Source organism: Orcinus orca, chromosome 2, assembly GCF_937001465.1.
Source record: "Orcinus orca chromosome 2, mOrcOrc1.1, whole genome shotgun sequence".
NCBI classification, from domain to species: Eukaryota; Metazoa; Chordata; class Mammalia; order Artiodactyla; family Delphinidae; genus Orcinus; species Orcinus orca.
This window is the reverse complement of record NC_064560.1, coordinates 3,149,773-3,164,474: the sequence shown is the minus strand read 5'-3', so window position 1 is coordinate 3,164,474 and position 14,702 is coordinate 3,149,773. Positions and strand designations below refer to the sequence as shown.

The 14,702-nt window shown below is 38.6% G+C and overlaps 1 protein-coding gene and 1 long non-coding RNA gene across 2 annotated transcripts in view; both read right to left on the bottom strand.

Annotated features, from left to right (window-relative positions):
- LOC125963619 (uncharacterized) overlaps positions 1 to 14,702 on the bottom strand; it is a 687,634-nt gene that overhangs the window by 426,780 nt on the left and 246,152 nt on the right. The window lies entirely within an intron of this gene.
- ZEB1 (zinc finger E-box binding homeobox 1) overlaps positions 1 to 14,702 on the bottom strand; it is a 201,111-nt gene that overhangs the window by 30,448 nt on the left and 155,961 nt on the right. Inside the window, exon 4 of the mRNA XM_012536308.3 lies at positions 7,705 to 7,866. Within this exon, the coding sequence (XP_012391762.1) occupies positions 7,705 to 7,866 (162 nt within the window). The remainder of the gene's footprint in view (positions 1 to 7,704; positions 7,867 to 14,702) is intronic.

Below are 14,702 nucleotides of genomic sequence, written 5' to 3'. Positions count from 1 at the left end.
ATCAAGAACGTGTGGTGTTGGTGAGAGAACAGACAAATGGGTCAGTGGAACAGAATAGACAGCCCAAAAAGCAAAGGCAACTGGACATCCACATACCAAAAAAAAATGTAAACACAGACCTTACACCCTTTACAAAACTCAAAATGGATCACAGACAACAACAGAAGAAAACCTATGTGACCTTGGGCATGGTAATGCCAGTTTAGATACCAAAGGCATGAGCCATGAAAGAGATACTTGATATGCTGGACTTCATTAAATGAAAAAGTTCTGTTCCATGAAAGACAATAACAAGAGAACTAGAAGAGAATTAGAAGATAAGCCATGGACTGGGAGAACTATTTTCAAATGACACATCTGAAAAAGGACTAGTATCCAAAATATACAAAGAATTCTTAAAACTCACTGCTAAGAAATCAAATAATTTAATTAAAAAAATGGGCCAAATCATAGCCCCCTTCCTCCTCCAACTTCATGACGGAGAATCAGGAAATCAACACTGGAACTACTGAGTTCAAGAATACATACTTGAGATTAAAGTAAACCTGGAGGACAAGATGGTGGAGTAGAAGGACCTGAGCTCACCTCCTCTCACAAAGACAGAAAAATCACAACTAACTGCTAAACAACCATCAACAAAAAAGGGCTGGAACCTACCAAAAAAGATAATTCTACTTCCAAGGACAAAGCCACAACGAGATGGTAGAAGGGGCACATTCGCAATACAATCAGATCCCATACTAATTATTTTCTAGTTTGACCCACAAACTAGAAAATAACTATATCACAGAGGTTCTCTCACAGGAGTGAGAGTTCTGAGCCCCACGTCAGGCTCCCCAGTCTGGAGGTCTTGCATTGGTAGGAGAAGCCCCCAGAGCATTTGGCTTTTAAGGCCAGTGGGGCTTGACTGCAGGAACTCCACAGGACTGGGGAAACAGAAGCACCACTCTTGGAGGGCACAAATAAGGTCTCATGTGAGCTGGGACATGGGAAAGAGTAGTGACTTCATAGGACCCTGGGCGAGACCTACCTGCTGGTCTTGGAGGGGTCTGCTGGGGAGGTGAGGGATGGCTGTGGCTCACTGTGGGTAAAAGGACACTGGTGGCAGAGGTACCGGGGGGTACTCATTGGCATGAGCTGTCCTGGAGGCCGCCATTTTGACACCAAGACCTGGCCCCACCCAACAGCCCTTAGGTTCCAGTGCTGGCATGCCTCAGACCAAACAACCCGCAGGGTGGGAACACAGCCCCACCCATCAGCAGACAGGCTGCCTAAAGTCATCCTGAGCCGCAGCCACCTCTAAACACACTCCTTGACACGGCCCTGCCACCAGAGGGACAAGACCCAGCTCCACCCACCAGTGGGCAGGCACCAGTCCCTCCCACCAGGAAGCCTGCACAAGCCCCATGACCATTCCTCACTCACCAGGGGGCAGACACCAGAACCAAGAGGAACTACAATCCTGCGGTCTGTGGGACCTCAAACACAGAAAGTGACACAAAATGAGATGGCAGAGGAATATGTTTCAGATGAAGGGACAATATAAAACCCCAAAAGAATAATTACATGAAGTGACAGACAATCTACCTGAAAACAAATTCACAGTAATGATAGTAAAGATGATCCAAGATCTCAGAAAAAGAATGGAGGCACAGACCAAGAAGATACAAGAAATGTTTAACAAAGAGCTAGAAGATTTAAAAAACAAACAGAGTTGAACAATACAATAAATGAAATGACAAATACGCCAGAAAGAGTCAATAGCAGAATAAATGATGCAGAAGGATGGATAAGTGAGCTGAAGACAGAATGGTGGAAATCACTGCTGCAGAACAGAATAAAGAAGAAAGAATGAAAAGAAATGACAGCCTAAGAGACCTCTGGGACAAACTAAACGCACCAACATTTGCATTATAGGGGTCCTAGAAGGAGAAGAGAGAGACAAAGGGCCTGAGAAAGTATTTGAAGAGATAATAGTTGAAAACTTCCTTAACATGGGAAAGGAAACAGTCACCTAAGTCCAGGAAGTGCAGAGAGTCCCATAAGGGATAACCCCAAGGAGGAATATGCAGAGACATGTTAATCAACTTGACAAAAATGAAAGATAAAGATAAAATATCAAAAGCAACAAGGGAAAAGCGACAAATAACATACAAGGGAATCCCCATAAGGTTATCAGCTGGTATTTCAGCAGAAACTCTGCAGGCCAGAATGGAGTGGCAGGATATATTTAAGTGGTGGAAGGGAAAAACCTACAACCAAGAATACTCAGCAAGGCTCTTGTTCAGAGTCGATGGAGAAATCAAAAGCTTTACAGACGAGCAAAAGCTAACAGAATACGGCACCACCAAACCAGCTTTACAACAAATGCTAAAGAAACTGTTCTAGGCAGAAAAGAAAAGCCCATGAGAGAAAACAAGAAAATTATGAATGGGAAAGCTGACTGGTCAAGGCAAATATACAGTAAAGGTAGGAAATCATCCACTCACAAACATGCTATCAAAACCAGCAATCATGAGAAGAGGAGAGTACAATGCAGGATATTTGGAAATGCATTTGAAATTAAGAGACCAGCAACTTAAAACAATCTTGTATATACATATACAGACTGCTGTATCAAAACCTCATGGTAACTGCAAACCAAGAATCTACTTATAGATAGATCCAAAACCTATGGGGTACAGCAAAAGCAGTTCTAAAGAGGGAAGTTTATAGCAATACAGTCTTATCTCAGGAAACAAGAAAAATCCCCAATAAACAACCTAACCTTACACCTAAAGCAACTAGAGAAATAAGAACAAAAAAACCCCAAAGTTAGCAGGAGGAAAGAAATCATAAAGATCAGAGCAGAAATATATGAAATAGAGATGAAGAAAACATTAGAAAAGATCAATGAAACTAAAAGCTGGCTCTTTGAAAAGATAAACAAAATAGATAAACCTTTAGACAGACTCATCTAGAAAAAAAGGGAGAGGGCTCAAATCAAAATTAGAAATGAAAAAGGAGAAGTTACAATGGACACACCACAGAAATACAGAGGATCCTAAGAGACTACTACAAGCAACTATATGCCAATATAATGGACAACCTAGAAGAAATGGACAAATTCTTAGAAAGGTACAATCTCCCAAAAATGAACAAGGAAGAAATTGAAAATATGAACAATAATCACAAGCACTGAAACTGAAACTGTGATTAAAAAATTCCCAATAAACAAAAGTCCAGGACCAGATAGCTTCACAGGGGAATTCTATCAAACATTTAGAGAAGAGTTAACACCTATCCTTCTGAAACTGTTTCAAAAAATTGCAGACGAAGGAACACTCCAAAATTCATTCTATGAGGTCAACATCACCGTGATACCAAAACCAGACAAAGATACTACAAGAAAAGAAAATTACAGGCCAATCTCATAGATGAACATAGATGCAAAAATCCTCAACAAAAAAAAATACTGGCAAACAGAATCCAACAATACATTAAAAGGATCATGCACCATGATCAAGTGGGATTTATCCCAGAGATGCAAGGATTTTTCAGTACCCACAATTATTCAGTGTGATACACCACATTAACAAATTGAAGGAAAAAAACCATGTGATCATCTCAATAGAAAAATCTTTTGGCAAAATTTCAACACCCATTTAAGATAAAAACTCTCCAGAAAGTGGGCATAGAGGGAATATACCTCAACATAATAAAGGCCATATATGACAAACCCACAGCTAACATTATACTCAATGGTGAAAAGCAGAAAGCATTTCTTCTAAGATCAGGAACAAGACAAGGATGTCTACTCTCACCACTTCTATTCAACCTAGTTTTGGAAGTCTTAGCCATAGCAATCAGAGACGAAAAAAAATAGCAGGAATCCAAGTTGGAAAGGAAGAAGTAAAACTGTCACTGTTTGCAGATGACATGATACTATACATAAAAAATCCTAAAGATGCTACCAGAAAACTACTGGAGCTCGTCAATGGATTCAGTAAAGTTGCAGGACACAAAATTAATGCAGAGAAATCTGTTGCATTCCTATACACTAACAACGAAAGATCAGAAAGAGAAATTAAGGAAACAATACCATTTATCAGTGCATGAAAAAAGAATAAAATACCTAGGAATAAACCTACCTAAGGAGGCAAAAGACCCGTATGCAGAAAACTGTAAGATGCTGATGAAAGAAATCGAAGATGACACAAACAGATGGAAAGATATACCATATTCTTGGATTGGAAGAATCAATATTTTCAAAATGACTATACTATACCCAAGGCAATCTACAGATTCAATGCAATCCCGATCAAATAACTAATGGCATTTTCTGCAGATCTAGAACAAAAACCTTAAAATCTGTATGGAAACACAAAAGACCCTGAATAGCCAAAGGAATCTTGGGAAAGAAAAACAGAGCTGCTGGAGGAATCAGGCTGACTGATACTATAAAGCTACAGTCATCAAAACAGTATGGTACTGGCACAAAGACAGAAATACAGATAAATGGAACAGGATAGAAAGCCCAGAAATAAACCCACACCCCTATGGTCAACCTATGACAAAGGAGGCAAGAATATACAATGGAGAAAAGACAGTCTCTTTAATAAATGGTGCTGGGAAAAGTGGAGAGCTACGTGTAGAAGCATGAAATTAGAACATTCTCTAACAGCATACACAAAAATAAACTCAGAACTTATTAAAGACCTAAATGTAAGACTGGATACTATAAATCTCTTAGAGGAAAACATAGGCAGAACATTGTTTGACATAAATTGCAGTAATACCTTTTTGGATCCACCTCCTAGAGTAACGAAAATAAAAACAAAAATAAACAAATGGGACCTAATTAAACTTAAAAGCTTTTGCACAGCAAAGGAAACCATAAAGAAAATGAAGACAACCCACAGAATGGGAGAAAGTATTTGCAAATGAAGCGAACGACAAGGGTTTAATCTCCAAAACATACAAACAGCTCATGCAGCTCAATATCGAAAAAACAAACAACCCAATCAAAAAAATGGGCAGTAGATCTAAATATACATTTCTCCAAATATATATTTACATTTGGAGAAATGTATATTTCTCCAAATATACAAATGTATGTTTATCTATTTTGTTTATCTTTCAAAGAAGATATACAGATGGCCAAAAAGCACGTGAAAAGATGCTCCACATCACTAATTATTAGAGAAATGAGAATCAAAACTACAGTGAGGTATCACCGTTCAGAATGGCCATCATCAAAAAATCTACAAACAATAAATGCTGGAGAGGATGTGGAGAAAAGGGAACCCTCTTGCACTGTTGGTGGGAATGTAAACTGATACAGCCACTATGGAGAACAGTATGGAGGTTCCTTAAAAAACTAAAAATAGAGCTACCATATGATTCAGCAATCCATCTCCTGGGCATATATCCAGAGAAAATCATACTTCAAAAAGGTACATGCACCCCAGTGTTCACTGCAGCACTATTTACAAGAGCCAGGACATGGAAGCAACCTAAGTGTCCATCGACAGAGGAATGGATAAAGATGATGTGGTGTATATATATAGGTATATATACACAATGGAATATTAGCCATAAAAAAGAATGCAATAATGCCATGTGCAGCAACATGGATGGATCTAGAGATTATCATACTACGTAAGTTAGACAGAGAAAGATAAATATCAAAGGATATCATTTATATGTGGAATCTAAAAAATAGTACAAATGAACTTATTTACAAAACAGAAACAGACTCACAGACTTTGAAAACAAACTTACGGTTACCAAAAGGGAAAGGCGGGGGCGGGATAAATGAGGAGATTGGGATTCACATGTGCACACTACTATATATAAAACAGACAACCAACAAGGATCTACTGCAATAGACTCTACTCAATACTCTACTCAATACTCTGCAATGACCTATATGGGAAAAGAATCTGAAAAAGAATAGATATGTATATGTATAACTAAATAACTTTGCTGTACACCTGAAGCTAACACAACATTGTAAATCAACTAACTCCAATATAAAGTTAAAAAATTAAAAAAATGGGCCAAGGACTTTGTCACCTCCTCAAAGAAGATATACAGATGACAAATAAGTGTGAAGAGATGCTACACATAATATTTCATTAGGGAAATACAAACTAAAACAGCAAGATACCACTACACACTATTAGAATGGCCAAAATCGGGAACACTGAGAACGTGAAATATTGGCCATGACGTGGAGCAACAGGAACTCTCATCATTGCTGGTGGAATGAAAAGTGGTGCAGCCACTCGGGATGATAGTTTGGCCGTTTCCTCTAGAACTAAGCATACTCTTATCATATAATCCAGCAATCGTGCACCTTGGTATTTACCCAAAGGAGCTGAAAACTTATTTCCAGACCAAAATCTGGGCATGAATGTTTACAGCAGCTTCATTCATCATTGCCAAAACTTGGAAGCAACCAAGGTGTCCTTCAGTAGGTGAATGGATAAATAAAATGCAGTACGTCCAGACTATGGAATATCATTCAACGTTTAGAAGAAATGAGTTATCAATCCATGAAAAGACACAGAGGAAAGTTAAATGCATAACTAAGTGGAAGAAGCCAATTTGAAAAGGCTATATGACTATATACTATATGACTCCAACTATAAGACATCCTGGATAAGGCAAAACTATGGAGGCATAAAAACATCAGTGGTTGCCAGGGCAAGGAGGAGGGCAGGATGAATAGGCAGAGCACAGAGGACTTTTCAGGCAGTGAACATACTCTGTGTGATACTATAATGATGGATATTGTACATTTGTCCAAACCCATAGAACGTACAACACCAAGAGTGAACCCTACTGCAAATTAAGGTCTTTGAGTGATTATGACGTGTCAATGTAGGTTCATCCTTGGTTAAAAAAAAAAGTACCACTCTGGTGAGTGATGTTGATAATGGGGGGGGGCAGGGGGAATATGGGAAATCTCTGCACCTCTCTACAATTTTGTTCTGAATATAAAACTGCTCTAAAAAGTCCTTTAAAAAGTTGATTATTGGGCTATTAAGCTAAATCTATCCATTAAACTGGGAACCCTGGAAAAACCAAACCAGATTTAGGATCTTAATACTTCAAATATCCTCAAACATTCCAAGCATCTTCCTAGTTCTTGGTACAGATACTGTGTAAAATTTCTTACAGGAGTATTTTCATCTGTTTCTAGTGCATGGAAGGCAGAATGACAGCATCTTTCTTTTCAGGAGAGTATGAACGCATTATTATTGTATTTCACCACTCTTTATATACTGGCTGTTCATATCAGAGAGGACCGAAGTAGATACAGGAAAACCATCTGTCTCCAAATTAGTATGTTTTGAACCAGACAGCCATGCTTTTCTTGCCAGAACAGTGGAGAATAATCAAAGGGCACTAAGGGTCATCCTAGTTCCCATTTCTACTACTTGCTACCATGTAAGTGAATGGAAATCGATGTCCAGGCACTGCCCTAAGCATTGCACATGTGGTGGCATCACACTATATACATGAGAGGCCACTGACACAATGCTATACTGTTACCATGGACAGTGTTCCACTCATTAAAGAGATCACTCTCTACAGCCACCTGCAATAAATTTTGGTTTTCAGAAATGTTCCCTCTGGTAGAGTGGGTTCCCACATAGAGTAATGGAAGCAATAATCCTCTGGAGATGAGAACAAAGCGGCCGTGATGCTTGTTACCGTTTTCATCGTGCCCGCTGGCCTCCGGCGTGCCCTGCCTCTGGTCCTCCTCGGGCGCCTCGGGGTAGATGACTGCAGTGTCTTGTTGCTGCAGGAACTCTTCAACGTTAGGATCATGGTTTTGTTCATTTTCTGCATCTGAGTCGCATTCATCATCTTTTACTAGAAGAAACGCATACTCTATAAAAACCAACTTCACCACCAAGTTGTTACACAGTTTTCCTAAATAAGAAATTGTTTATCTTGAGAGAATAAATGACTGTTCTTGAATTTGCAGGAAATATTTACAGAACACTAAAAATTTACTCGTTCTGTTCTCATCTATTAAGAAGTCCGTTTTCATAAGTCTAAGATGTTATAAAAGTCTTGACATTGTCACAATATCCCTTGAAAGCTTTAGGGTTGTACTTCTATTCCATTTTACTGATGAACAAGACACAGAGAAGGTTGGCTGAATCCTTAGTTTCTGAATCAATGATAAAGCAAGGAAAACAGGAAAAGAGAAAAATGTAGTTCTCAAACCTCAGTCCTTCCTAGCAACCTACTGTTCATATTTAGTTGGAGTTGTGCTTGAAATCTGAACCATTCTCTGAATAACAAACTGCTCTGAAGTTCAGTTCGGTTATGTGATTTCTCAGAAAATAGCTTTAATAGTTCCCTACAGTTGGAAAGACTTCTAATAAGAGTCAAAGAGTATCAAATTGATAAAATTGCTTCCTATCTACCCTGGTATTCAGATACAGGCAGGGCTATTTCTGTGTTTCTTCCTCAGTAAATGTTAATTGTGGGGTGAAGGAGAGGCATTTTCCCTGAGTCAGAAGGTTCCGAGCATTAACAGCACGTCTTCACTTGGAGAAGGCAGCCCAGAGCGTTGCCGTGTTTGCAGAGCGGGACTGGTATCCTGGGGTTCCCGTCCTTTTCCTCCCGGAGGAGGGTCTGCTCCACACTGCTGCTAACTGTCCTGGGTCAGGGTGGCCCCCGGGTGTCTCATGGCTGACCTCTTCACACACTTCAGACTGAACTCAGTTCTAAATTTATAAAGTAGCAGACTGAATTGGTGCTTAAAATGGTGGGACTTCCCTTGTGGTGCAGGGGTTAAGAACCCGCCTGCCAATGCAGGGGACACGGGTTCGAGCCCTGGTCCGGGAAGATCCCACATGCCGCGGAGCAACTAAGCCCGTGCGCCACAACTACAGAGCCTGCGCTCTAGAGCCCGCAAGCCACAACCACTGAGCCCACGCTCTAGAGCCCGCAAGCCACAACTACTGAGCCCGCGCACCTGGAGCCCATGCTCCACAACAAGAGAAGCCACCGCAGTGAGAAGCCCACGCACCGCAACGAAGAGTAGCCCCCGCTCGCCTCAACCAGAGAAAGCCCGTGTGCAGCAACAAAGACACAGCACAGCCAAAAAAATTAATGAAGAAAAATTAAAATGGTAATGTAAGGGCATCCTTTTGTTCGACAGTTACCAAAGCAGTCTTGCACAGGAGCAGTAGCCCAACTCCTCAGGGTGGCTGCTATTAACAGACTTAGAGCCGATGACATAGTAAGCATGATGACTAGTCATTTTTTCCTCCTCTTAAATGCAGCCAAGAGCTATCAATTATTTAGTATTTGCTATACACAGCTGACCCCTGAACAACATGGGTTTGAGCTGAGTGGGTCTACTTATACTCGGATTATTTCAATAGTAAATACTATGGTACTACATGACTGTGGTTGGTTGAATCCGTGGATGTGGAACTGTGGACACAGAGGAACCTCGTGTTGCAAGGGCTGGCTGTAAATTACACACAGATTTTCCACCGCGGGGAGGGTCAGGTGCCTCTAAGGCCTGTGCTGTTCAATGGTAACTGTACTGAGAACTGTAGTTTTTAGTTGACGCCTCTGAGCCACCAAACCAGGGTTACTGGATCCGGTGGTGTGTGCGGTGGGGGGGGAGGGGAGGCTCTTTTAAAGGGAAGCCAGTACTGTTGGTTTAAATGGAATCTACTTCCAGATCCTCAGCTTCCATGCACGGTCCTTCCTAGAATCCTGAAGGTTCTTCTTTCTACCCCTGCTTTTCACAGTCCTTTGCTCTAACTTCAAAGAGGCAGATCCCTCCCCCTCCATCCCTTACGTTAATACAGTGCATTGCCTCGGAGTGTAAAAAGCCTCCAGGTTGCCGAAGGAAAACGATTCAAAATACCGATTGGGGAAAACCTTCTCTGTTGATCAGTCAGGGCAACATAAGAGCGCTCTAGGCGTCCAGCCTTTCCTGTTTACATGGATTTCTATCAGGGATAAAGTGTGGCAATTGAAATGGGGGTTATTTTGGCCCTAGTTACAAAGCTCTGAACTCAGCTATATAATATATCCAGAGGGAGTGAGAGTAATTTTCCTTTAATGATCTCACCTGTTTCATTCCCTATTATTAAAACATTCACTGCTATTCAGGAGGCTGGTGAGAGCAAAGCAAAGAGTATTCTCGAAAACCCTTCCCAGGATCTGTCATTAGCTAGAACAATAAGCACTTCTGAATAACTAAAGCAGTGCAAGTCTGTGTTATTAGGTCTTTTCAATGTAACTTCAAAGTTTCAAGTTAAACTAGATTAAACTCATGAATGAAATTTATATTTTATGTGATTTCCTATACAGAAATATAGATTTGACAGGTTACTTAAAAATATTTTTATCAGATTATATTAAAAATATTTATCTCAGTTAAATAGTCTCCACTTTTAAAATGTTTATATTTTCTATAGCCTAGTAACTATATATATGCTAGATGATGGTATGATGAGGTTTTAAATAGTATATGTTTTTCAGAATTATATAATCTGTATTTTATACACAAACCTTGCATCTTCAATAAGTGATAAGTTTATCTACACACTGGTTGTAAAGGTACCCATTTGGAGACCAAGATTTTTATAAAGCATAACGATTAGATTAGATCTAAATAATCTTAATCTCATTATTGAATAAGCTATTTTAAAGATGTATTTATTTATACTTTATATATTCCTCATTATTTGTAACATATATTTTTCATAGAAAATATTTTATAAAATCCCTCAAAATGTGTATCGATGCATTTATTTTAATTAGAAAAATGAAGACGCCCTTTTTCTTCTGAGAGAAAGTCTGATTTGGCTGATTGGTCTAACAGTGATAACTGGTTTTACTAGTAAGGTTATTAGGTACAGATTTTCCAGAAATTGAATGAACTAAGTCTATAGCTCTAAGGTATTGATCAAAATATAGTTAATTCACATGTTAAAAGGATTTTTATATAAAGATGTACTGACAGAAGGTACTAAAATTAGCAAGATTTCAATATCTCCAACCATTTCTGAATATATTAAACAAGGTGCCTCAAAGTGAGGGGAAAAAAGTAAGAAAAGCCAAAACAGATATCATTAGTCCTTTGATAAGTAAGTATTGGTAAAGCCTTTTGCCATATGTCCCAGGAAAGGAGGGAGTCAATGATTCTGGTGACTGGGAAACAAATCCTTTAGGAAATTAAGTGGCTTTCCATGTTTGCTTTCAACAAAACTGAAGGAGCATTTAATAGAACTGTCAGTTGACAAGACATCAAAATATTTTTATTAATAGATAACCATAATTCTTTGCAAATCTGAATATGTAAAGAATCGAATAAATCATTTATAACAAAAATGTATTTCACCTTTTTATTTATGAGAATAAGGTTATCTCAGTGCTAAAGAAAAAAAGGAAACAATTAATGCTGAACACTTTTTCTTCTAGAATAAGCAACATTGAACTACTGATATATGGGCTAATTGAAGAATACTTCAGCTCCTTTAATCTCATTTCCAGTAACATTTTTCTTTGATCAGTAGTTGACCCCTGAACAACACAGGTGTGAACTGCACAGGTCCACTTATACTGGGTGTTTTCAATACAGTAAATACTATAGTTCTACACCATCCATGGTTGGTTGTGGCCACGGGTATGGAACCGCGGACAGGGAGGGGTCCTGTGTACGGAGGGGCTGCGTACATGGGAGCACTGACTCTCAGTTATGTGTGGACTCTGACTGGGCAGAGGGTCGGCGACCCAGTCCCCATGTTGTTCAAGGGTCAACCATATTTATTACAATTTGTCATGTATGCTGTGATCAACTATGTAGGACTAATAATCATAGGATAAATCAATCCATAACGTTTTTTTAATCTTAAGAGCCGTATGGTTCCTGGGAACTTAAGAGAAACTTAGATTTCAATTTCTGTACATGTTTTTCTTGCAAGGAAATGAGAGTTGATCAAAAATATCTTCGAACAGGAAATATACACTATGTTAGCATCAAATTCTATGGGCTACATAGAATGGAAATATGAGTTCAAGGGGTAAACATTATGATATAACATTTCTGACTCTTAAAGAAGAGCTTATTCATATTTTAAAAATGAATGGTATTACACTTCTTTGGATTTCAAATATAAGAGTGATGTTAGAAATGTCATTTTTAATATGCCAGAGATTAGGCTGTAAGTACAGCTGACCCTTGAACAACTCGGGGCAGGTTACTGGTGCCGACCCTCCATGCAGTCCAAGGTCCATGTGTAACTTAGCGTCGGCCTCTGCGTACGTGGGTCTGCATCCTCGACTCAGCCGAGGCCAGACTGCAGCACTGCCGTGTTTACTATCGGGAAAAATCTGCACGTAAGTGGACCTGCACTGTTCAAACCCATGTTGTGCAAGGGTCAGCTGTACTTACACTTAAAATGAAGAACTTTATATGTCCATCAGAAACTTGGGGAGTAATACATGATACATTTGTATAATATAACATCTGGAGAATAATAACAGTACCTCTTAGGGTAGTGGTGAGAATTAAATGAATTACTACAGTATGTGCTTAGTATTGTACCAGGCACACAGTAAGTGCTGTATAATTGTCATCTATTTTCCTCAAAGCAGTCCTGGTAAGGTGAACATTAAATTGGAGCAGATGATTCAGTATTAGGAGTCTGCTTTCAAATTCTGGCGTCTTTCCAACTAAAGTACACTGTCTCCACGAACCTGCATTTACCAAGCCAATTTCAAGCTAAGACCAGACAGTCCACAGTTTCACCCATAAAATTTAAAGTGTTGGGAAGTGCATGTTGTGAAAAGGTCAATTATAAAGCAAAATTCCTCGTCCTAAGACTGATAACCTTACGTGTTTAAACATTAAAGAGATGAGCAAACACAGAGAAACACATAATGATAATTTGGTTTTCTTTCAGGTGTGACAAAACTCAGAGCTAATTGTCAAAGTATAGAACTACAATCATTTGACGAAGTGCAGAATTACAGGGTTATCATCGCAGATTAGAGAAAGCAAGGAGAGAGAGACAAATGTTTAGTGTAAAGACTAAATAACATTTTTAACGTGGCCATCAGTATTTCACTCCCATCAGAATAAAGTGTCCTATCTTTATCCTCCAATTTTAAAACTCTGCACAAATATCAGCTATATAAACAGAAAAGGGATGCTTAGAAGAACAAAGCCTGTTTTGGGTGATTTTTCACTCTCTGAATACTAAGCTGAGACCATAGTTCTCTTCACTTCGTGAATTGCAGAAGGAAGTCAGCTACAGAAAGAAGCTGACAAAGTTCTAAACTAATGATGGTGACCTTTGTGCCAGGTTTTTGTTGACTCTGTCAGCACATTATTCCCTAGAAGTCAAGGAAGTAACAAAAGCAAAGGCGAAACATAATTTTAAAGTTTAACTGCTCAATAGTCTCAAACGTCTAATTTCCATCCTTCTTTGCTGAAAACTGCACTTGTCGGGGTTTCACTAAATGTCTGTCTACTCCTAACTCCCCATGTTCCAAGGAAATAATGCACAGGACTCATTGTCTTGTGGCAGAGGGTCCTGTGTTTCAGTGGCAGCTCTGGCTGATACACAGTGACTGTATCTTCCAGATGTGACTGTTTTGGCGGGGGGAGGGAAATTATGTATTACTCAGTACTTCAAACTGAAAGAATTCATTCATTTTCGTAGTGAAGAGCAAATTGTGAGGTAAAATACTGTAAACTTGGAACTGTAAATGTCTTTTTTGCTGGCATTTTGCCTAAAAGGGCAAACGATCTTTTACAGAATAACTTATATTACCCTGGTAATGTAAGTCATCAAATTTTAACATTAAATAAAAGAGTAATGAACAGCATTCTTTTGTGTTCATTAACACTATTTTACTAATAACAAATACCTCGTTTAAATATTTTATATAATGTGTAAGTTAGCCTGACAAATATTTGATAACAAGCATACCTGAATACATTATTCATGCAAGTTCAACATAACCATATTAAAGGCAGAATACAAAACCTTTGGCTGCAGGCACCATAAATTATCACATACTCCATTATTATTTAGTTAATTTGGAATGCACCTTCAGGAACAGTACAATGACTTGCTCTTTGTTTTATAGAACTGACAAGTACGGGAGGGCTGACGCTTATATTATGGATGAAAATCTATTTTTGACACATTACTATGAAACACACTCATCTTACACAAAACAAGGTAATTTATAAGGCTCTGTGGAATACTCCTAAAATGTACTGCAAAGAAAAAAAAAACTATACACGTTAAACCAAAGGAAAAAACCAAAATTTAATTAAAACTATATGATAGAGATATCTAATTTATAGTTGTATATACAGAATACAGTTATACTACTTTTAAGTACAGAATTTTGAGGAAATGTTTTAATAATCTGGAATTTATTTTTGAAGTTTACATTCTAAGACTGACTTATGAGACACAATAATTAAGTGCCTACTCTTATCATATGTAAGATCTGGATTTAAGATTTGCACTTATTCTTTTGCTTCTTAAATCTGATTTGAATCCATTACAGAGGAATAGCCTTAAGTCTCAGAGAGTATGTCACCTAGAAGCAATTTTCCTGTTTACTATAATTCAACGTCATTTTGGCCTTTTTCAGTCACAGTAATTACAAGAAAAATGTTTATTCTCTTGTTTGCTGTGACATGTTCA